Source organism: Aythya ferina (genome assembly GCF_964211825.1).
Source record: "Aythya ferina genome assembly, chromosome: 4".
Taxonomy (NCBI): Eukaryota; Metazoa; Chordata; class Aves; order Anseriformes; family Anatidae; genus Aythya; species Aythya ferina.
The window spans coordinates 11554011-11579201 of record NC_140300.1 but is presented as its reverse complement, the minus strand read 5'-3'; the positions used below and the strand labels follow the sequence as shown (position 1 = coordinate 11579201).

The following is a 25191-nucleotide window of genomic DNA, read 5'->3' as shown; positions in this document are numbered from 1 at the left end:
GAAATGCCTAGGAGCAAGCTGATGAAGTGAGGTAGATTTGAACATGAGACACTGTCAAGGAAGAGAGTAAATAACTGTCTCTGTTTTTCTTTTTTTTTTTTTTTTCTTTCTTTTTCCAGCCTGTCACTGAACTGTTTAACTTGCAATAAATTATCAAGAACTGTTAGTAAATTAGTATGCCACCTGGGACAGGCTGTTGATTGTGTGATTTTTTTTTGTTTGTTTGTTTACTTCTCTGGAATGGGCTGCAGTCTCAGATGAGTGCTTCTTTCAGGAAACTCACTCATATAAATGACAAAAGGCCATTTTTCCTGGATATAGATTATACTAAGAGTTTTTAATTAACTTTTAATTATGTGAAAGAAGCTCTTCATAACTTCTAATGTTTCTTGTTTTATGGCTCATCCTTTCTGGCTAACTCACACCATCTAGCCTCTACCCAGTAAGTTGTGTTATATTACACAGAGTTTGATGGTGCTTACAACTTTTTAGGACCATTACCTCAAATGCAATTGATATAAAAGACCCTAAATCTTCTGGTGCTTTTAATCAGTGGCTACCTGTAGTCCAGGGCAGCAGTGGATTAAAACATAGGAGATGAAGGACAAGGTGTCCCAAAAAGATATATTGGAAAGATTTATAAGCTTAAGAAAACACAAGAACAAAAAGCAAATTTTGAAACAAATCTCAAGACCAGAAAATATTATTTGAATGCATTCTAGAATATAGTTGAGCAAATAAATGTTCTGTGGTGGTTTTACCCTGCTGGGCAGCTAAACCACCACAACTGCCCTCTCACTCCCCCTCCTCAAAAGAACAGGGAGGGGAGAAGAAAGTATGCTGAAAAGAAGAAGGCGGCTCACAGCTTGAGATAGAAAGAATTTAATTCAAGGAAAAAGGAGGAGAGAGAGAGAGAAAGAAAGAAAAAGAAAAGAAAAACAAAAAACACATTTAAAGGCCATGCAGAGGCACAGAGAGAAGAAAAAAAATAATTTCTAATTCCCATCAATGAACGATGTTTGGCAACGTCCTAGGAAACAGAGTCTCAATACACGTATCAGTTGCTTGGGAAGACAGACGTCTTCATAAGGAGAGCCCCCCCTCTACTTCCCCTTTCCCACCTTTTATTGCTGAGTGTGATACCATACAGTATGGAATATCCCTTTAGTTGGTTTAGGTCAGCTGCCCTGGTGATGTCCCCTCCCCACTTCTGGCTTTGCGGGCTTGGAGGGAGTCTTGGTGCTGTGCCAGCACTGCTCAGCAGTAGACAAAACATTGGTGTGATACCATTGCTCTTCTAGCTGCAAGTGCAGAGCACAGCACTGTATGGGTTGCTGTAGGGAAAGTTACCTCCATCCCAACCAGACCCGGTACACATTCCTAATTATTATAACTGACACTAGAAGACCAAGGGTGGAAAGTCATCGTTCTAATCTAGGGATTTTGACAGAGATCCTGCCTCATCATATGTTGAGTCTTGGCCTAAGGGGCAATTGACCTCACTTTACCTGGGAATCTAGCTTTCACCAACAAGATAAATAGCAATTGTTAGGTGGCTCAATCTACTCACATTTTTTTCAGGATGGCACTTTCAGAGCCACCCACTGTGGAGGGGAAAAAAAATAATCCTATATATGGGATGTAATAACTCCAGCAATTGTACAAACAGGGGACTGACTGGTTAGAAAGCAGCTTTGCTGAAAAGATCTGGTGGGTCCTCATTGAACTGCCAAGGGCAGAGCAGTGTGCCTTTTCAGCAAAGAAAGCCAACTACATATTCTGGAAAGAATGTAGCGAGCAGGTCCAGGGAAGTAATCCTTCCCCTCTACTTGGCAGTTTTCGAGACTGCATCTGGAACAGCTCATCCCGTTTTAGGCTCCCCAGGACAAGAGAGGCATTGATGTAGCAGGAGCTCAGTGGAGGACATGCTGAGCTTGCTCAACATGAAGAAAACTCGGGAGATCTTATAGGTGTCTAAAACCAGGTGTATCTGAAGCTGGAGACTTCTCTTAGAGACATAGACTGGAAGGAGAGGCAGCAAGACAAACTGGAACATGGGAAACTCCAGTGGCTTACAGGGAAAAGCATTTGTATGATTAGGACAAATACTGAAACAGGCTGTCCAGATTGTGGGATCTCCATCCTTAGAGATACTTAGGACATGAGGGAATATAGTCTTGAAATATCTACTCTACCTGGCCTTTCCTGGAGGAGGAGGTTGAGCTAGATGACTTCTGGAAGTCCCTTCCTACCTACATGTTTCTGTTATTCACTGTTCTTTGAACATTCTAGGATTTATCCACACAGCCTGTCCGTTAGCACAACAGGGGATTCAAGGAGCACAGGCAAAGGAGAGGGGGAAAAAAAGAGAGCTGAACTTCTAACCCAGAAATAAGAGTGCGTTCATTTGAAAGGAAAGAAAGAAAAAGATTGTAAAAACAAGGAAGTTCCAAGTCAAAGAACTATATTCTTATGCAACACCTGGGCAGTATCCATCAGTGTTTATCAAACACTGGAACTACATCTGCCAGAACAACAGCTAATTACCAACTGAGATTAATTGTTTTCATCTTTTCTGTTTAACCCAGGTTATTTAAGACTGTCTGTTCAGTTCCAAAGGCACCCAGGTCTGTGTTTTGTTTGCTGTGTTTGTACATGCCAGCTGACCTGCAGATTTAATCAAAAGCACGCACATCTGCACGGCTGAGATTAGAAATCAGTTCTGGAGCAGTGAGGTGTTCTTCCCTCATGAAAGTTAACTCTGAGATACCAAGGCCACTGAAAACATCAGTATGGTGTGGTGTTAATGTACAGTAAATGGGTAAAATTTATTATTCGGTCATTGAAAAAGGTTATTTAAACTAAATTTTTGAAATTTTTAAAATAGCTAACTTTTCTACAAGTCAGAACAACTCCTATTACTAATATGAACTTTTTGTGATTAATGTTTATTTCATTTAAAACATGGGGGTGGGGGGTTGCTTTTTTATTTACTCCTATAATTCTTTTTGGGTTTGGATGGCTGCTTCCAGTAGCCCCACATATACTTCCAATATGCCCAAAACAGTAAAATGACTCATATGGTATCGGGTACTTGCTGCTAATGAAATCAAAATATGAACAACATGGAGATTTTGAGGAGAATGGCAGAAATTTTTTCCGTTCTTTGTTGAATTGTCAATGCATCCTCTTCAGTGTTTTGTTCTCCTATTCTTGAATTTCACTCTTTCTGGGATTCTTCCATTTCCCTTTGAATACCAACTGTATGCATGTACATAATTTTATTCCCATCCTGTTGGTATTGATGTAAAAGTTAGAGAAACTGTGCTTCCAACCTAGAAATTCTGTGATTCTCTGTAACATGGGTTTATGAAAGGCAGGTCCTGCTTGATGAACCTGATCTCTTTCTATGACAAAGTGACACACTTAGTGGATAAGGGATGTGGAAGTGGTCTACCTTGACTTCAGTAAGGCTTTTGACACTTTGCCACAACATTCTCCTCAAGAAACTGGCTGCTCGTGGCTTGGACTGGCGTACACTTCGTTGGGTTAAAAACTGGCTAGATAGCCGGGCCCAAAGAGTTGTGGTGAATGGAGTCAAATCCAGTTGGAGGCCGGTCACTAGTGGCATTCCCCAGGGCTCGGTACAGGGGCCAGTCCTCTTTAATATCTTTATCGATGATCTGGATGAGGGCACCCTCAGTAAGTTCGCAGATGACACCAAGTTAGGTGTGTGTGTCGATCTGCTCGAGGGTGGGAAGGCTCTGCAGGAGGATCTGGATAGGCTGCACAGATGGGCTGAGGTCAACTGTATGAAGTTCAACAAGGGCAAGTGCCGGGTCCTGCACCTGGGGCAAAAAAACCCCAAGCAGAGCTACAGGCTGGGAGATGAGTGGTTGGAAAGCTGCCTGGTGGAGAAGGACCTGGGACTATTGGTTGATAGTCAGCTGAATATGAGCCAGCAGCGTGCTCAGTTGTCCAAGAAGGCCAACAGCATCCTGGCTTGTATCAGAAACAGTGTGGCCAGCAGGGCTAGGGAGGTGATCGTCCCCCTGTACTCAGCTCTGGTGAGGCCGCACCTCGAGTACTGTGTTCAGTTCATAGAATCATAGAATATCCTGAGTTGGAAGGGACCCTTAAGGATCATTAAGTCCAACTCTTGACACCGCACAGGTCTACCCAAAAGTTCAGACCATGTGACTAAGTGCACAGTCCAATCTCTTCTTAAATTCAGACAGGCTCGGTGCAGTGACCACTTCCCTGGGGAGCCTGTTCCAGTGTGCAACCACCCTCTCTGTGAAGAACCCCCTCCTGATGTCAAGCCTAAATTTCCCCTGCCTCAGCTTAACCCTGTTCCCGCGGGTCCTGTCACTGGTGTTAATGGAGAAAAGGTCTCCTGCCTCTCGACACCCCCTTACGAGGAAGTTGTAGACTGTGATGAGGTCTCCCCTCAGCCTCCTCTTCTCCAGGCTGAACAGGCCCAGTGACCTCAGCCGTTCTTCGTACGTCTTCCCCTCCAGGCCTTTCACCATCTTCGTAGCCCTCCTCTGGACACTCTCCAACAGTTTCATGTCCTTTTTATACTGTGGTGCCCAGAACTGCACACAGTACTCGAGGTGAGGCCGCACCAGCGCAGAGTAGAGCGGGACAATCACCTCCCTTGACCTACTAGCGATGCCGTGCTTGATGCACCCCAGGACACGGCTGGCCCTCCTGGCTGTCAGGGCACACTGCTGGCTCATGTTCAACTTGCTGTCTACCACGACCCCCAGATCCCTCTCTTCTAGGCTGCTCTCCAGCGTCTCATCGCCCAGTCTGTACGTGCAGCCAGGGTTTCCCCGTCCCAGGTGCAGGACCCAGCACTTGCTCTTATTGAACTTCATGCGGCTGGTGATCGCCCAGCTCTCCAACCTGTCCAGATCCCTCTGCAAGGCCTTTCCACCCTCATTCGAGTCCACAACTCCTCCAAGTTTGGCGTCATCAGCAAACTTGCTCAAAATACCTTCTATTCCTACATCCAGATCATTTATAAAAATATTGAAAAGTACCGGCCCTAAAATGGAGCCTTGAGGGAACCCACTGGTGACCGCCCGCCAGCCTGACGCAGCCCCATTTACCATAACCCTTTGGGCCCTGCCCGTTAGCCAATTGCTCACCCATTGTATGATGTTTTTATTTAGCTGTATGGTGGACATTTTGTCCAGTAGGATCCTATGGGAAACCGTGTCAAAAGCCTTGCTGAAGTCCAAAAAAATCACATCAGCTGGTTTCCCTTGGTCCACCATACGGGTGATCTTATCATAAAAGGAAATCAGGTTAGTTGTGGGCCTCTTGCTGCAAGAAGGACATCAAGGTGCTCGAGTGAGTCCAGAGAAGGGCGACGAAGCTGGTGAGGGGTCTGGAGAACAAGTCCTACAAGGAGCGGCTGAGGGAGCTGGGTTTGTTCAGCCTGGAGAAGAGGAGGCTCAGGGGTGACCTTATCGCTCTCTATAAGTACATTAAAGGAGGCTGTAGCAAGGTGGGGGGTTGGTCTATTCTCCCACGTGCCTGGTGACAGGATGAGGGGAAATGGGCTAAAGTTGTGCCAGGGGTGTTTTAGGTTGGATATTAGGAAGAACTTCTTTACCGAAAGGGTTGTTAGGTGTTGAATGGGGTTGAATGGGCTGCCCAGGGAAGTGGTGGAGTCACCATCCCTGGAGGTCTTTTAAAAGACATTTAGATGTTGAACTTAGTGATATGGTTTATTGGAGGACTTGTTAGTGTTAGGTCAGAGGTTGGACTCGATGATCTTGAGGTCTCTTCCAACCTAGACAATTTTGTGATTCTGTGATTCTGTATGTAAAGCTTCATACGAAATTCGCATTATAGCCTGAAATACTAAAACCGAATCTTCCTAAGTGCTAGACTCGTGGCCTTTGTATTCTACTTTAGATGGTTTCAATGCTGGGGTCTGCATTATGGACAGTTTGTGAAGTTCCTGCTGACTCTGAGAACAGAATTGGTACCCCCAAGGTTAACCTCAGCCTGAGATTTTTAGAGCTCTGTGTAGCTTTTATATTTAGACAAAAAATATTAATTGTATCACTTCAGTTTTCTTTTTCAGTAGCAGCTATAATTTATATCTGAATCTGTTTAGCAGTATTCTTGCCAAAGACAGGAAGCTCCTGAAATCTTCCTACCTGCCTTCTGTGTATATAAACTTACTGCCAGGGTCCATGCTCTCCGATTTCAGAATTGCTCTAAAGTAAGATTATGCTTCCCCCCCCACACCCTGTAAATAAATAAATAAAAATGAAGCAGCCCAGGATAAATTACAAACATTTCATGAGAATTAAATGTTAGTATAAGTGGGAGAAGGAGGATTAGTAGAAATGCTTTATACTTGTGCATTCATTTTGTTTACTTTCCTACTTCTGAACTTCTCATTAAAATGTTCTAATAAGAGCCAAAATAAAGTGCTTGGGAACAAACATAGAAACTATATACCTTGGAACCAAAGTTTACAAATCTAGCTCATGAGCGAAAGAACATTTCTTATATTTCTGTCTTGGTTCTGCTGATGTGCGACCTCTTCTCTCTAATACGTATGAGAATACATAGAGAATTGCCTATGCCTCATGAATCACAACATTTGACTGGGAAGATACTAAGAGTCATGTTTCTTCAATGACACATGAGTGCTCTAACAACTGATGCACAAAGTTAGTGTCTCTGTCCCAGCAAATATTTTCTATTTATGCGAGTAAGGTGGAACAGACCCAGAAAAAATATCCCCTGAATCATGCTGGTAAATTTGTTGTTGTAAGTTTTCAGCAAAACCCGTCAGTTTTGACAAAATGATGCTTTTCAATAAAAATAAATAAAATAATCTTTTAAAAGCTCCAATCAACACCTACCCTAAGTACATCAGGAGAAAACTAGCACAGTGAGTGCCAGATATGTGCTTTTTCTAAAACCCTACCTCAATATAAAATGGGTATTTTACAAAAATCTAAACCCTGATGGAGAGAGGTTTATTATCTACAGTGCTGCTAGAATCAGGCACAGCAGTACTGTACGCTTCTGAATATAAAAGCTCCATTCTTCAGTGAAGTCCTTTTTCTATTAATGAGATTCACCCTAATGGGACCAAAAATTACTGTAAAAGACATTTCCTTTCTGCTTTTCAAGGGCTTTTTTTCCAGTCCATTTGGGCTGGATATCAAAGATAAGGAGAAATATTTCAATAGCAAGAGATTTTATAATTAAGCCTTGTAGTCCACATAATGGAGATATAGCCAAATTCAAGTGAAAAATAATTACTGTTTTTGCAGCGCTTGCTTCTGCTGCTCTGCCTCCCTTTCTTCTTCCCTTTCCGTTTTCCTCTTCAAAACTACATAATCAGCTGTGGCTTATGTACAAAAGACTTGCTGGATGCAGCTCTTTCCCCAAGGTTTCCTATTTTCCCCGTAGTTTACAAGAGAAGAACTACTCAATTTTTAACTATGCCCAGACCTCCATTAAGGAGAGCACCTTCAGTTCTTTAAAGGAAGCAGGTGCTTCTTTAAGGGTAAGGACTTTAAAAACTCGCTTTGTAGTGCCAGATATCCCTTTAGATATTGGAACAGTTGAGTTCAAAATATGGTGTGAGACTTTGTAGATGACGTTAGGATGGGCACTGTGTTTCTCTTTTTACAATCTTCAGGAACCTCTCCCAATCGCTAGAACCTTTCCGAGCTCTCAGTGATTTCAGCCAGCTGCTTGAACAAGTTTGGATGTATCCCATCTGTTTGCATGAACCTTTGCATGGGTAGAAAAGTATATACAGATACATAGTTTTGGAATATGCTGCGTATACTTTACAAATTCTAATACAGTTAGTGAATACATTGATCTCCATAAAAGCTGCTTTATAGCATCAGGAGAGAAAGGAATGGAGGTGCTTTAAGTTGATTCCTCTGTTGGAGTTGAGGATATCTTGGGAACATTATTACATGGCATTTGCAAGAACACCAGGAATCTGTTGAGACTTTAGGACCGAAGGGGACAATCTTGGCACACCTGATTTTTAGTGTGAAGGAATAGTTTTACCTTTATTCAATATGATGGGTTTTGATCAATGCCATACAACTGATATTTTTACCACCATAACTGCTTTCCTTCATGATTTTTTTTTCTTTTCTTTTTTTTTTTTTCCCCCTCTATTTTCTAATTACTATCCATGTAATTTCTCTTCAAAGTTAATGCAGTTTTAATCCGAACAAATTAATGGTTGGAGGGTGGGAACTGTTTGACCTGTCTCTTCATTAAATTAGATCAACGCATATATGCAGTCATTTTTTGTGCATCCAATATACTGTTTGAGAAGCATTGCTTTATATTTATGCTTTGTGATGTCTTCAGGCAGAATATATTTACAGGTTTATTGGAGGTCTGAAAAATATGTCTTGAATTAGATTAGTTAATGAATGCCCAAACTAAAAAAGATCAGTGTGTGTCTGTTCTGTCTGGAAATAACGTTTGTGGAGATGTTGGTGAGGAAGAACAAAACTTGCCCGTATTTGTTGTGCTATCTAACTCCCCTCTCTCCCCCCCCCCCCCCCTTTTTTTTCCCTCCAAGTCACACAAAATGCCCTCATTTTATCAGCAGTATAAAACCTGGTTAGAGAACATTCTCCTGCTGTGACAAGAACTGGCTGTATGCCTCCCCAAGTGCTATTTTCCACTCAAACTGCTGATTTAGAACATACTGAAAGACCGATTTTGTTCCTGGTGTACTAGAGTACATTATTTTAAATGAAACCATATGAATATGTGAACATATCAATATGATAATCATTTCTCAAAATATCTTAAGACAAGATTTTGTAATTTTAGATATAGAAAGTTATAAGTGGTACATTAAATGATCACCTTTGCTTGAGAATTAGCAATAGCCAGGTTAACATTGGACCTTGCAGGAAGATTAAAAGGCTCTTCAGTTTTCACTTTAATCCCAATTGTACAATACAGAAATGCACAGTGAAATATGCAGAGACAAAACAAAAAAATAAGGTGCAATGATATCAAAACAATATCAAGATTTGTTATTAAAAAAAAAAAAAAAAGAAAGACATTGACTACTCTTTCTCCCTGTACTGTAGCCTTTGACATATTCACCTCTCTGTCTCAGTATACTGCAGGAATGCCAACCTTGGTTAATCCAAATTTGCTTAATATTTGCTCATTACTGTAGAATCTTTGGTATGGTTTTTTTTTTTTTTTTTTTTTTTTTTTTTTAATTTGTGTTTATTCCAGCAATGTACAGGTGGGTGAAATTTGCTCCCACTGAGGGAGAGGTAATGTCTCAGCTTCTTTATCCTACCCAACACTTATCCTACCCATTCATTTCTCTAAATAAGAAAACTGAAGAATGGAGCTGCAGTTAGCATTCCCCAGAGATGGACTCTCAGTAGTCAGCATCTTTGAGGTGTTCAGTTATAGAGATCAAGCAGATTTAAATATATACAAATTGCCAACAAGTGCAACAGGGGAAGATTTTCAGGCTGGTCATCAACCTCAGTCAGAACTTCTGTAGCTGTTTATCTGTGCGGATTCATTAGAATAGATACATAGCCTGCCTTCAACTTGCTGCCCATATAGTGAAAGCCCTATAGAAAAGGTAGCTCTTTCAAAACCGTTTCCACTTACTAGCAGATTATGTCATTTCAGTCTTGCCTAGTTGCAGTTTAAGCCATTTGTTGCTAGCATCAAATGTGATAGCATCACACTGCTATAATAATACTTTTCTGTTTAGATACTGATTCTGATGCTCATTCCCTCCTCATCATGTTTCATGTGTAACCAACTACTGCAGTTTGTAGCCAGCTTGTTTTAAGATCCTGAATTCTTTATATTTGCTCCACATCCTAACATACCTAACATGTTGTTGGTACTAGATTAATAGTTATTAGAGCTTCAGTTGTGATTCTCCAAGTGATTAATGAGCTGACCACAACATGGGGGAGATGAAACTGTACTACATGCTTTCCATTAGCCCCACCATATTGTTTCATATAACCTTTGATTGTGTCCTGAGATTATATGATCAGTGGAGCAGATATACCTCGGGAGCCTTCCTTAAAATTACTGCCTTCCATTCCCTAATCGCAATTTTCACAGAAACTAGTTGCTGTTTTGAAATGCGTATGTGCGACAGTTGGAGAAGACTCTTCAGAAGAAAGAAAATACATGTATGAATTCTCAAAGTTGTTAATGTTTACCATGAAAAGTACTATTTTGGGATGCATGTATATTAATGTTAATGTACATATGAATGTGCATTTATGCAATTCAGTTGCACAAAGAAGCTGGATTTCTAGCTCTTCTCAATTTTCAATGATTCATTTGTGATTACATTCACTAATAACTATAAAATTTGTAAGGAATGATTTTAGGTGCAATTTCAAGGAAATATCTACAGGATTAACTTGCTAGCTGGAAGGAATTTTATTTTACTCTCTGCTTGGAATTACCCTGGTTCGATTCTTTAGATATTGTTTTTACCACTGTGAGAGTAACGGAACTATATTTCACTCTGTGGCTTTGCCATTCTTGAGTTATCAGGTCTTTCATACCATCCAAGATAAAAATCATAACCCTTGGCAGTCTGTATTCTGTTTTATGAATGCCGTCTGAGAAGCAACATCTCATTTACAATTGTGACCAGGAGCTAGAGTAATTTCTATACCAGCCAGGCACATCTAATAACACATAAATAATGTAAACTGTACGAGCAAGAAAAATAGATGACTTAGTTACTTAATCTCAAAAATGTTGAGGGTGTGATTGCAGTGCTGTGGAGCTATATGAATATTGCTCTGAGATAGCTTCAACATTCATGCAGATGTGCAGTTTTATGTGGTGGTATCAGTAGGATTTCAGGGTTGCCTTGTGCCCAGCAGCCTTGAGTCCCGTTCAGTTAACAGCCTTCATCTAGGCATAATATTACACGTTCTTAATGGAAGTTAATTGACCTTAGTGGGGATGGCTCATAAGTTTAAAATTAGTTCTGCCACTAAGGTTTTTGCTGGAGTGAGTCCAGCACGCACTCCTTAGGATTGAATGCCCATAGCCAAGTCCTCTATGTCTACTGGAGGGCCTGGAGAGGTGTAGGTGCTTCCTGGGCTTGCTTAACTACTCTTGTATGGCTGCTGTGTACTCTTAAATGAAGAGTTTATGAATTTCAATAACTTACTCAGTCCAAAGTAAATTTATTTTTTCCAAGTACAACTCAGAGTGCTCAGGAATATGGAGTGCCCTGATTTTTGACCATATACGGGCTCATACATTTTAAAAAAACCAACAACAACAGAGTGTATTATCTCTCTCACCACTTATTGCAGAACTCTCCTGGAGTGAGTCAGATGCTGGAAGTCTAGAAATTTCTTTATGATGGACATTTTGACTTTTTTCCTTTTTTTTTTTTTTTTTTTTTTTAATACTAGAGAAAAGGAACGGAAATAAAAGCTAGAATTATAATTAAGATCAGTTGCTGAAGCTGAAAGAGACAGCACAATTGTAATTTGTTAGAAGATTGCCTTGTTTTAGAGAAGTGCTGATTAAGATCAAATTTATCTTGAGTTTACATTTTGATTGGACCTAGGCTGAGGGGAGGGAGTTATATTTCAGACACAGTGCAAATGATGCATGTTAATATCCTGTGTTTATTGCCACTTGAAATTAGAGCATAGCTTTGAATTGCTGCCAAATCTACAGTTAAGACTCCCTGGTAATCACTATGATTATTTCAAGTCTTCATGGTAATAGTGGGAAGAAGAAGTATGATACCCAAGCTACTGTAGCCTTTGCTGTCAGTGTCTTTTTATCCTTTGGGTTCAGATTGTGATTCCACCCAGTAAAGGGAGCAGACAGACATATATGTTGACCAATCAATCCTGAAAGAGAGATTAAATATAAATGGCTTTAATCACATTATTTTCAGATTTATTTGGCTTCTTATATTTCTTCCTGCTTCACTATGTTTTTCTGAAACAAGAAAATGCATGGCTTTCCTTAATTGTTGCTTTAGTTTACATATTGACTTGGTTAACTATTTTTTTAATAAGAAATATTTTTTGCATTCCTCTCTGTTGATCTATAGCATCCTTTTATTCACGTGCTTGATAATCCATGGGTTATGTTCTCACCTTCAAATATTCTACTTACATTCAACTATTGGAAGTTGTAGATTTACATCTGATCTAAATATATACACATTTATTATTGTGGTCTGTTTAACTGATGGGAAATTAAGAAATGAGATTAGGGATGAACAGCATAATATTAAGCTCAATTTTGTTTAAAAAAAAAAAAAAAGAAAGAAAGAAAAGAAAAGAAACTTAAGAGTTTGACAGGAAAGAGAAATGTCATGTTAAAAAAAATGTTTAAAAGAAGCTTAAGTGAGGTTTAGATGTGATTAAAATCTGTTCTGGTTTTTGGATACTAAATTATTCAAGCAAATAGCTGTTTATTCTGAGTTAAAACCCTCAGCACTTCTAGTCAGCACTCTCCAGATAGTATGTCCCAATTGCATCACTTCATCAGTTGCTAGCAGGAAGGTTTGGGTATTTTTTGTACTTACAAAGTAAATAAAACGTTATGGAAAGCATTTAATGTGGGTACAATATTTACTCTGGAATATTTTCCTAAATAAGTAGTGCTAGCTAGCAGGCAAGTCTGAGCACCCAGTGCGTTAGCTGTGGGGAGCAATTCTGTATGCTTGGCACAAAATCATCAGTTTAAACTATGGAAATATAAATCAGAACACTGAGTGAAATTCAAAAATATTTAATTAAATGAACTGTGATACGTGTGTAGGTAAGGATATAGTAAGGGACTCTGCCATGTATGCTTAAATATCTACAATCTTTAGGCTATATTTTTTCTCCCAGATTTAACTCTGAAAAATGCACAGTATTTTTTTTAAGGACACCATTATCAATTCTCACAGTGCGTTTGTATTTCATTATATCTGACGTTTTTCCTCAGACTTCAGTTTCAAGAATGATACTCTTTGAAAGTTGCTTTCTTGGTCCTCATTATGGATGAGAAACAGACATATCCATACTCAATGTTCATCAACTGTGACAGCTGCTCCCATATTTATAAAATTAATTCCTTTATTATTTTGAAACCAATCTTTGGGTATTTTTGTGATCATAAAATTTACTGGGCCAAAAAAAAAGAAAGCAGGTCAGTAACGCTGTAGTCTCTGGACTGTAGTCACTCTAAACGGTAGTCTGGTTATTATTCCCTTTAGGTGCAATTTATACCTTTTCTGTGGTGTATGCTATAGTTATTTGTCTTAGTTGTATATGTTGTTAAAGACATAAACAGGAGGAAAAAGAAGATAATGACATTTATGGAAATGATTTGGACTAGCAGACACTATACAAAGGAATTAATCTTTCTACATGGAATTAGTTCCATACTGAATCTAGTGATGCAGCATGGAAGAACATGGACTTTCTGCAAGCTATGCATGGGTCTCAGGAGCAGTCTTGTGCACCATCCACACGTTAACAAGCTTCAGCAGGATTTGTGGAACTGTTATTGCAGCCTTCCTTGTGGAGTTTGCTCGACCTTTTTACACAGAACTGTGCGTTTTTTTTCTGTCATCTGGCCAGAAACCAATGGGATTGAGTGTTAGGTGGCTCAGGTAACATGCTGACAGTTTGAATTCTTTTATTTCCAAGAAAAATTAGATGCTTTGAACCTGAGTTGCAGTTGGCAGTATAACAAGGAAAGTATACATCTCCACACTGGGCATAAGTATTTCTCTGCACTTTGTGATGCAAGCAAAGGTGCAGGGAAGCACATTATAGCCACATTCAACTTCAGTCTGGTGTCACACCTCTGCAGAAAACTGCTGAATGAACATGTTACAAGAATCTTTAAATGCAGTATACACTAATAAATTAAACAGATACTGTTTGAAGAGTTTACCAAGGATAAAGGAAGCCATTACATGCAGTAGGAATAAGAGATGGCTCTTGTGAAAATGTCATTTTTAAAGGCCTTACAATAAAAATGACACATTTTCATACTCTTGGGTAAATTTATAATTAAAAATATGGAAAATCTTGGGAAGGTTATGGGCTATTATGCTCTTCTGACTGACCTAGTCACACAGCTAATCACTGCAGTTTTGGCTTAATGAATGCATTAGCATGGGGTCTCAGAGATGGACCGTGGATCCTGAAGTATGTGTAAGTTTCTAGTTCAGCAATCTATTTCAATATGTGATGTATGAAAGCTATGCAGAAGTTTGTGAAACTGCGTATGTGTTTCAAGTACAAGTGCGCATGCATCCTTAAGTATTCAGTTTTACCCCCAAGCAGTAGCAGTAAAAGCCTCAACCGTTTGCTGTATCTGTGCAATTCATTAAAAATTTCAATTTTTTGAACTTCAACTTCACCCTAAAAAGATGACTACATAAAAATTGTGCATTTTTTTCTAATGTATTTACTTCTCTATATTCACATTATTGTAATCCTATTTGCATAACTAGTTGCCATTTAGCTCTGTTAGCAAGTTGTAGGCACTGTATAGCAATGATCAGGATTCTGTGACATTTGCTGAATATTTTATACATGTTTTGATTCTAAGATTATTACTGTTTTATTGTTTTTAAAAGGGTGAGCTAAATAGAGCCCAGCTGTCCTTTTGAAAATCCATGTTTTGTTTGTTGGCTCTCAGTTAATAAGGGCACCTTTTCACTTGCAAATGGGGAACATTTGGTCTGGAGAGACGATAAAAATGGATCTCCACATTGGCATTTTTTAGAACCATGCTGTAACACACTGAGCAACTACAAAAGGTGAAGAAGTTAAAAAGAATGCAGTTTTGATTAAATTATATGAGGAGAATTTCCTTGTTTCTGAAAGCCTGACACAAATTTCACACAAGAAAACAGCTCAAGTTATTACTATGTTTGAAGTAAGGTATTATCTGAACATGCAAAGGAAATGCAAATAATTGATTGGCTTATATTTCTGCACCAAAGTGAATTTCCCTTTTATCCAAAACGTGGAGGAGAATTGTGAAGCAATGGAAATATGTTATAACGTAGTTCTTTCTTGTGGTGATTTTTATATAACTATAGCAGAGATTATGTTTAGTATTTATAAAGGTAGCCTCACTAGATGAAGTGATGTATTTATATGGGCATATTAAATCCTTACTAATATTAGATCTTTTTTGGTTAGTCTCAAGATTTTCTCTTGTAGCTTCATGAACCTTGCATGAGAATGAAGATTTAAGACAATCATTTTGAATAGAGATGAGAATTGTGATCAGTTTGGTGTGATTTGCAAGAGAAACTATAGAGTTTAAGATTCACAGATTAGGTCAGGGAAGATTAATAGGATCTTGCTGTCCCAACATCTTAAGATGCCTTTGAGTTTCTTTTCCATAGGATTTTGATAGATAAGGTGTGTACAAATTCTGACATTTAAAGAATAAAAATAAGGCTTTGTTTTCTGTTTTAGAGAAAACAATCTTCTGAGTGAATGTTTATTGTCATTTTTGTCTTTTAGATCATTCTTGTAAGCTCTTCTCATAATGACCGTGACCAAAGCCTTTTCATAAGCACGGATGAAGGAGCTACTTTCCAGAAACAACCTATTACTTTTTTTGTGGAAACTCTCCTTTTTCACCCAAAAGAAGAAGACAAGGTGCTTGCTTACACAAAGGAAGGCAAGGTAAAGTATGAAGATATCGCATTTGCTTGAAATTTAGGAACTAAATTTCAAGGAATTCACTAAGGAGTTAAGAAGATATATGAAACTGTTGTCATATGTCACTGAGCACTGGGTTTTATGAAATACCACTTGTCCAAAAGGAAACCATATTCAGTTTTTGAGAGGCTTATTTGAATATTTATTTCATTAATGTCCAAATCTTTGCTTTATGGTAATTTCAATCCTGACATTATTGGTTGATATGGGTATCAGTAATATTTATCCACCTGGAGGGGAGTTGAGTACTACCTCTGGAACGTGCTCCTCCCTAGAAACCGAATGTAAGCAATTGTTCTTTAATTCATAATGTAGTAGAAAGTTAATAAAGCTGAAATATTGCCTTCAAAGGCCTTTCATGGGACGTAAAGGAAAGTAAAATAAACTGTTCAGTCATACAGCAGAAGAGGATTTTGGTAATCACTGAATCTGTAGAAACAGATTTCTCTCAACAGTAGATTAATTCTCTCACTCATGATAGAATATATTGAGATGCAGTCATTGTATTATGTAATTTTGACCATCCTTGAGACTTTTTTTCTGATTAACTTATAAAGTCATCTCTCTGGATGGGTTAGGCTAAACACCAAGTGAGCAGACAACCTGTAAGTGTGTCATTCATCTCTTTTTTCATAGTGCCCAAACTGCAACATTAAAGTCACTGTGATTCTGGTCCTGATAGTGGTCTTGCCTGTCTTCCATTGTTACTCCTGTTTTAAAATGAAATTAGTCAAACACTAGTCCAAAAATGGACTCTTGTAAGAGATCACAGAAGGTGAGTGTAGTCAGACAAAGTTGCTAATGCTGCAGCAAAAGACTACACTGATTTCAGCTATGTTACATCAACTCATCCTCTGGGATATTTTCTGTAATACATAACTTAATAGCTGATCCCAAAACAATTTGTTTTTACAGGCATTTGCAAATAAGGATGGAAGCATAATAATAATAATAATAATAATAATAATAAAACATAGCAAACCAAACTCAGTCTCAAATTACATGGAGTATTTTCCTTACTAGTTTCAATTTCAAATCCTAACACAATTAACTGTTACAAATGTGGTGAATATGTTATGTGAACAAAATGCTTCAGGGGAGCCTTAAGTTATGAAAAGCCTATGTAATGATAAGTGCTGTTCTCAGTTTGACTTTTGTTTCTGATGATAGATATAATCCCCAATTTTAATATAGTTAGGAGATCAAAAGGCTCAAAAAACTAAATGGCAGAGTCTTTAAGAGTCATAGTGTGCTTAAGAAGTTGACCAGCCACAGACAAGTGATTAAAAATATTTGTCAGGAAAGAGAAGGGGATAGGAGCTCAATGTGAGGCATTCCCTTTGTGTTTTGATGAATTATGCAAAAGGGAGGTTTTCAGGCATTTTATACTTCAATAATTATCCGAAATAAGTGATACCATTACTAGCTACAATTAAAGTGCAACTGGATAAAAAACTACAAAATACTCACTAAATAATAACTCTAGTAGTAGCAGGGAAAGTTAGGTAGAGTCAACCATAACTTACTGGACAATCCCTGCATCTCTACCTAAGATGTTAAAGGAGGAAGGGTGCCTTTGACTATAACTGGGCAAGTAATCTGCTTCAAATTTGTTTAAGATCTGACAAAGCTGGCTTATCAGGAAGAAACGATATTGGCAAAGGAGGAGTTGAAAATCAGACTTGTGGCTTCTCATGAAAAGAAGTCACTGTACTAAACTCAAAGGTTTCCAGAGAGTCTGAATCTGAAGCCAAAATCTGTTTGGCCTAGGGAGATTGCATACTCCAGATTTTTGAGTTAATTAACTTTACTTTCACTGAAATAGCATAGTACAAAGAAGTTATATGAGCTAAAGCTCAGGAGAAGCCATTACCTCCTGTTACTCAAACGATTTCTTACAAAGGCACTTTTGAAAATACAAGGAATGCAGGATCAAGTCCTTCATAAATAGCAATCAGCAAAGCTTCTCTGTCTACTGGAGCATCACGGCCTTTCTCACAGCTTCTGATTTGATTTAGTCCTTATTTTATGTTGCTAAATCTGCATTGTTCTTTCATTCAGAAGCCTAGATTTTATTTAAATACAGCTCTAGCCTCTGGCTGACACCATAAATGAATGCAAATCTAGTCAATGTAGTTGGACTAATCCATTTACTGTCTCAAATCTATACTCCCTTTTTCTGGCTACCTCAGCAATAATGAATAACAATCAGCTATTCACTGGGTCTCTATAAATGCTTTTTGATTTTTAAAACTTGACAGAGATACAGTAGATTTTAATTGTTCATTGGGAAGCTGTAAGGATGGAAAAATGGTAAAACTAAGAATTGCATTTTTAATTTCTTCTCAAAGTGATTCTCTACAATTATTATATGGGTGATAATAAACATCTATCAGATGTGTTAACTAAAGCCAGAAATTTTAGCTGTCCACTAATATAACTGTTTTCACCTCAAATGTGTACATAAGTTTGGTACAAGTTATTTTTTAAATTTCTTTCAAATAGCGCATCAGTTAAAAATCCCTCTGTTTGAATGTTTCATTATTCCTACTTTGTTCTCCCTTGCAGTAAGATTGCAAGGGCTTCTCACTACACGAAATCAAACTGTTTGTTCATAAGTTCCTAGAATTAAAATTTAAATGTGTGTGGAAGGTTTATTTGGATTGGGAAGGGCCAGAGTGTGGTTGGGGTTTGATTTCTTTGTTGGGTGTTTTTTTTTGGCCCCCACTGCACAGATATCACTGTTCTATTGGTGAGATTCTTCTCCAATTTTCTTCTGAAATTCATCCATGACGAAAAATACATTTTTTTGTTATGTGCCACTGTTGTCTGTTATCACAAATCACTATTTTCACTCTTCCAGGAACCTCTGAATTCTTGTTTTGTTTGCAGGTTGGACACCAGAGTTAGGGCAAAGCTTTAAATGATTATCTCTTCCAGGTTTATAGTGGTTTGCTGTGACAGGTACCTAGCTGAGCAGGGCCCACCCTTTGATGACCACAGTCAAAACGGTGGTCATCTTTTCTGCCTGTGGTGACAAATGTTTGAAAAAACAGCTCAGGTTCTCTGCTCTGAATGGTCTGGCAGGTGCAAAGCCATGCTTCTCCCACTCAGGAGGATGCTCTTCATTCTGACTTTTTGATTCCTGGATTATTTCTGTGTGTGCACTGGCTGGGTCAACATTAAACTATCTGAGTCCTGATCCTCATTTCTTACCACAGCTGTACTTTACCTGCTTTAGCTGATTGTGCAGTGGAATGAAGCCCAGTAATTTTGAAGTGCATAGAAACTGTAGGAAATGCTGTTTTATTTCTAATTCAAATTTAATGAATACCTGCAGAGTTTATGTTGAGGGAAGTTACTTCAGCCCTTATCTTTACATAGTAATAATGCTGTTTTTCTCTAGTAAAACATAATTCATAGTTCTATTCATTTGCCACTGAACCTGTAATTTTAAAAGAAAAACATTTCTTACTAGTCCTCATAAGATTCTCTCCTCCATAATGGCTGGTGACTGAACAAGTGAATTATTCCCACGTCAGAGTAGGATAATTTTATTTGCATTTTTTGCATTGGAGACATTAAGAGAAATCCTATCATATGTAAATTGTATCAAACAAGAAATGCATGTAGGCAGCAGGGGGCTTTAAATCTGTCTCATAGGTATTTGCTCTTTTAACTACAGGAAACAGATTATGAAGGCAAATGCTAAAGAAGGGAGATTTTTGAAGAGCTATTTCATTCCCCAATTTATATTGGTTAAAACAGCTGTGGTCTCCTCTGTTGATATATATCTGTATCATTAGCATTTGACTTGGCAGGAATAAGCTTTTCTGAGGGAAGGTGGAACATCCTCTTCCTTCAGGCCATCATCTGCCACTCTTTTGAGTGACCATTTCTCACGGGTCTCGAATTGCTGTCCATGACGCATGCACCTGAATACATCTTTCCTCATCAAATCTCTGAAGTATTCCTATAATATCTTTTGGTCTTACTTTAGCAGAGTTTTGAATCCATTGACTTCCTAGCTTAAGTATGTTTGATGGAATTAAGGCCTGAAGCATAAAGGGAATATTTGTGCTTGTTTTGTCAATGAGGGGAAAGAAGGAGAAGAAAAGTATCCTTGTACCCTCCCTCTTATGTAGCTTTGCTGGGGTCAAAAAGAATCTGACCCAAAATGAATTATGAATTGTTTTCATGGTGGACAAGAAGACATTGTCACTGAGTTTTGTTCTTTATGGAAAGTTATCATGGAGAGTTCCTGATTTTTTTTATTTTATTTTTTTTGGTGTGCAATCTGTCATTTTAATAGTGACATGGGACCTCCGTTTTAATATGTATATCATTGTTTCCTATTACCCTATTACCTATTCTCTCTCTCTCTTTTTTTTTTTTTTTTTTTTTTTTTTTTTAGGTTTATGCATCTATTGACTTGGGGAAAAAATGGACTCTTCTGCAGGAGCGAGTTTCAAAAGATCACATTTTTTGGTAAGATGCCCATTATCTTCCATATAATAATATTTTTTTTTAAAAAGAGGAGCAAAAATATTTTTTTTCTAATCAAGAAAGATGTTGGCAGATGTGCTAAGGAGAGTAGGAGCTTTGGTTTCTTTTGCAGTTTGAGTATGTCAGCATTGATGCATCCACTATTGCAAATTTGTGCTCACGCTAAGTATCAGTATATAGGGGTTAATAGGTCTAGTTCTATGAAGCTGAAGATTAAAGAGAACTGTAATGTCCATTGACATTTTTTTTTGTTTTACTGGTAAAAACTGGTCTTTAGAAAGGGAGAACAGTATTTTCACAGAGAAAAATCTATAACATTTTTAAGAAATGTTGAATCAGACCTATTAACTAGAGTCATATATAAACTTACACTGTTAGGGAAACTGGTGAAAAATATGACTTTACTGAGTACACATATATCAAATGATTTTAATTTATCTTGCCTCTCAAAACATTTAGGAAGTGATTTAAGCAGAATAACAACATTTTTGAAGGATGTCAATGTCTGTTTTGTTTTCTTTTCTGCAAATTAAGAAATTTTGTAAAATATATAATTTGCATCAAAATTAAACTTTGGTGTTTTTAATTGATTTTGTATTTAAAAGTCTTCAATTTACACAGTTCATATTGATCTGATTTCTATTGGAAAAGTCCAGATAATTCCACCTTTCACATTTTACTTCAATGTATTAATACAGAACGTGTATAACCGTATTATTACAAATAATTAGTATTTTTTATTACAGGATTAGTCATAACATGCTAGTCACTTTAGTTCTCTAAATGACTTTTGATTTGTTTTAGTTGTAGAATTGTCCCTGCAAAAATTAAGGGAGTTTCTCATAGTTCCAAATAACCTTTTTATTAGTTTGTTTGTTTTTGTTTTCCTGTAACCTATTACTGTCCATATTAATCTATGTTTTTCCATAGGTAAACAGCCTGTGGTTTGTTTGTAGTAACACCTATGTTATTTACTCCAGTCTGTCTCAGCCTTCTCTGCTGAAATATTTGAGTCGGATACTTTCTGCCTCCTTGGTCCTGCAAAATATAGCCTTGCTGCAGAATTTACTGCCACTCAGCAGCTGGAGTTTTGCAGGCAACATGCTTTACATGTATCTCAACTATCATGCAAGTGGTATAATCACTTAAAATTACACAGTGGTGTGTCTAACAGTTAAGGAAGAACAGCAGAATCCTCTTCCTTGAAAAGTTTTTTAATGTTTTCTTTGTCTAATCCTGGGTGTATTTGGGACACTGAAATTATGAAAACTTACCACTGAAATACATGTTGGTTTTGAGCTCTGACTCAAGCTGTCAATGCTTTTTGAAGAAAACCAAGCAAGTATATGCTTAACATTATTAAATCCGTATTTTGCTGTATTTCAAAATCCTTATGCTTCTTTATATCATTCAGACACAGTCAAGGAAAATGTCCCAGAACTTTGGCAGAAATAACTGCCTTGTATTACTTCAAACACAGTTTGTTCATAAATGTCACATTCCTCTCAGAGAAAAGTAATAAATTTGTACATTTACAAACATTAGAAATAATTTCCAGGCTTCGCTTTCCCCTTTTCAGAGGAGAGACCTCTCTGATTTCTCTCAAGAACTTTATCAGCCATCAACAGCAAGGATTATGGGGGCAGATATTTAGCACTACATTATGACCATATGATCCTTCTCTAATACTTAGTAAGAGTTATTAGAAGTAAAATCTTTATTTCTAAAAGAATTTTACTTCTAAAAATGTGTGATGTTGCAATAAAAAAAGAATCTGCTGTGAATGGAGGGTTGGACATCATGGCCTTCCTGTAGATGTTACTGTAGCATTATATGAAACTTTCCACCCTTCATTATGGCCTTCATCACCTGAGTTATCTGAGTGCTGAGTAGAAACTAGTATTTGTGTAGTTTTCCATGATCATACGATTTGTTGTCAGACTTTGCCTACTGGAACACTCTTCTAAGTCTAGTATTGTTTTCTTGGCAATATGTAATATCTGATATGTTAAAGATAGGTAAAATTAATTCAAAGTAATCGTGTATCTCTATAAATTAGGGAATGTGTCTTGCTGATACTGGCTGGTTGTGCTGAGAACTTTTCACTGGGCAGGTCTTTAGCAAATGGTACTTTGGTATCAATAGAGCTTTGGCACTGTATTGAAGTGTATAACATAGCCTAAGATTTTTATTTCAGCCTGGTAAATACAGATATCCATCATAATATTTTCCTGTGCTTTTTAAAAACAATTTCCTCCTGTGCCTCCAGCAGAAGCCAGATATTCACACAATTCCTGAAGAAGCTTTTTTTATTATTATTATTGAAAATCTGAATGCAATGAATTTAATGCAATGTCTTGCATATTTATTCTATGTGAAGGTCAGTAGGGACTGGGTAGTTTATTTATGTGAAGATCTTATACTATAGATTTCTAAGCAATATATTTAAATAATCTTCGAGGCTTTATGTGCTTTTTCAAGTGTTTTGGACTGTCCCTTAAGTGTTTTTGCAGATCTAACATATGGAACTTGGTCTTTCATGATAGTGGAACTAATGGAAAGATTATTGATATCACTGGAAAGTGTATACAATCATCTCTATTTTAGCAGTACAGAATATTTTCATCCCGTCTGTGATTTAGTGTGGCATTTTCTCCTCCTCCTTCCTCTCCCCCCAGCTGTTTTCCCAATTTGTTTCATTTATTCTTTTGGAAAGGAAAGTTGACTAATCCTTCATAGCAGTTTTTCTTCCCATAGCAGCTTAGGAGGGCTTGGGAGGCTGCAGATGTAAAGATGGTTGCAAAACTTACGTATTCTAGAAACTTCTTTGTTTTTCTATATTTGTTTCTCATTGAAGTTGAAATGAAGAACAAAAATATTGGGGAAAATAAAACAAAAACTTTTTCAGTGAACTTCCATGTAAAAATCCTGAAAATAAATTATTTTAATTAATTTCAAAGCAAAATCATGAAATGTAGATTTGAAATTAACCTCAGAAAATCAGTGAAGTTTCAATATAATTCAAAATAAAATATTTCATTTTGTACCTGAACTTAAAAATAACTGTTTTTTATAAATACTAATTGAGAAGTTTCAATTTTTTTTGTGAAACGTTTGAATTTTGAGCAAATTCTTGTGCACTAAAATTCAGAAATTTTGGTTACCATGACCAGTTCTACTTCTGCCTATAAACTACAACCAACCATGCATTATTGTCCTGAAGTGAATATTTCTATTGAAGCGGTGTTGTAGTGCCTAATCCTTGTATGTAGTTTTTTCCAGTTCTTAGCATATTTGTTGGAGCGTATGCAAAGAGTTTGCTTTAGAAATAAAATAACCTGTCCCAGTAAAACATTAAGCACCCACACATCACAGGATATATTGGTTTTATATATCAAGCCCATTTAAAAAAAAAAAAAAAAAAAAAAAAAAAAAAAAAAAAAGAGGGAAAAAAAAAAAAGTATATTATGTGGTAATAGTCTAGAAGAAGAAAGAATTCTGCAGTTTGGGATTCCTCTACCTCTGCTGCTATTCTTTTCAGTCCCTAAGGCTTATGCACCAGTTAAGTTCCTTTTGATTTCTTAAAATAGAGCTTAGTAATTCATAAGAGAATAACAGATTGTGAATCAGCTGTCTACACCAGCACAAATATAACCCAGGACAGTAAGTCCTGAAGCAGTAATTACCAGAGAATTAGGCCCAACATACTTTCATTATGATTTTGTCTGGAGCCTTAGAAATGTTTTATCCTCAGCTTACTAGAATATGTGGATCCAATGTGAAAGGTATCTATTACTCTTATTTTTAGATATCAGTTCTCCATTTTCATGAGAGGTGAAAACATAAAAATAAAAAATGATGAGTGTATTTGGGTAGAGCGGTTGTTCTCCAGGGACCAAAGTTCTGTTCTTATCATGAAATCCCACATGAGCAATCAATCATAGCTGCAGCCATTAATGTCAAGTGTAGCGAGTTCCTGCCTATTTGAGTGTCAGGTGAAAGACTGGAGTTTAGAGGTGTTATGCCCTGAAGGAGAGAGAAATGGAAAGAAGACTTCACTGAGCTTTTAACATTGAATTTTGTGTGAAAGGCTCTTGTGTGGGAAGCCAGGGGATCTGCGTGGGCAGTCATTCTTACGTTTGACTTAAGTATTCAGGATGATATTTGTTTCTATTCCTATCTGTGTGGTGATGGGGATGACAAACCACTTTGGCCCTGCTGTTCAGATAAGGGTGGCAGGAAAAACGTTTTTATTAAAAAGTGTTTAGGAATAGGGAGGAAATGAGGAGCAACACTGGCTGTGCAAGGCATTGACTGAGTCATTGAAGGTGCATCTTTCAAAGAGATGTGAAGAAGGCAAGGCCTGAAACATAAATCAGTTGTAATCTACTGACTTTAGCTTACATAAATCAAATTGCGGTTTTGTCTTCCTGAGTAATCAGGTTGCCAAGAGTCAATTGCATTTTAAGCTACTCAGAAAAAGCATCTACATGCTTTTGACTTGCTTTCTAAGCAAGACAGTACCCTTAAACCAATGATGTGAATCACTAGAAATCAGTCAGTGTAAAGTGGGAACTTCTTACCTTTTGGGTAAAGTTCATGTTAAGGGATGATAAGAGGGGCAGATAAAAGAGACGTTTTCAGTTGGCATTTCACTGGGGACTCAGCCACATCAGCAAGCAAATTTGTTTTGATTTGGTTTTGGATTCAGATGGTATATTTGAAGATATCACTTCATCAATATGCATCCAAGTGAACTGGATTGAATATTTAACAATGAAGGGACCTGTTGGAAGGAGAGGGAGATGCATGTCCACAGCAGACTCTGCTTGTTTAGTGCCCATAGGCAACTGCTCTGCCTCAGAAGTAAAATATAAAATCATAATTACCACACAAGGGATTGATGCTTACAATTCACATTTTGAGA

At 37.5% G+C, this 25191-nt stretch overlaps 1 protein-coding gene across 12 annotated transcripts in view; it reads left to right on the top strand.

Moving 5' to 3' along the window:
- SORCS2 (sortilin related VPS10 domain containing receptor 2) overlaps positions 1–25191 on the top strand; it is a gene marked incomplete at its 5' end in the record, with an annotated part of 570927 nt that overhangs the window by 448072 nt on the left and 97664 nt on the right. For all 12 annotated transcript variants that reach the window (XM_084517076.1, XM_084517072.1, XM_084517073.1 and 9 more), the window contains 2 exons: positions 15558–15722; positions 20173–20246. In XM_084517076.1, the coding sequence (XP_084373202.1) occupies positions 15558–15722; positions 20173–20246 (239 nt within the window). The remainder of the gene's footprint in view (positions 1–15557; positions 15723–20172; positions 20247–25191) is intronic.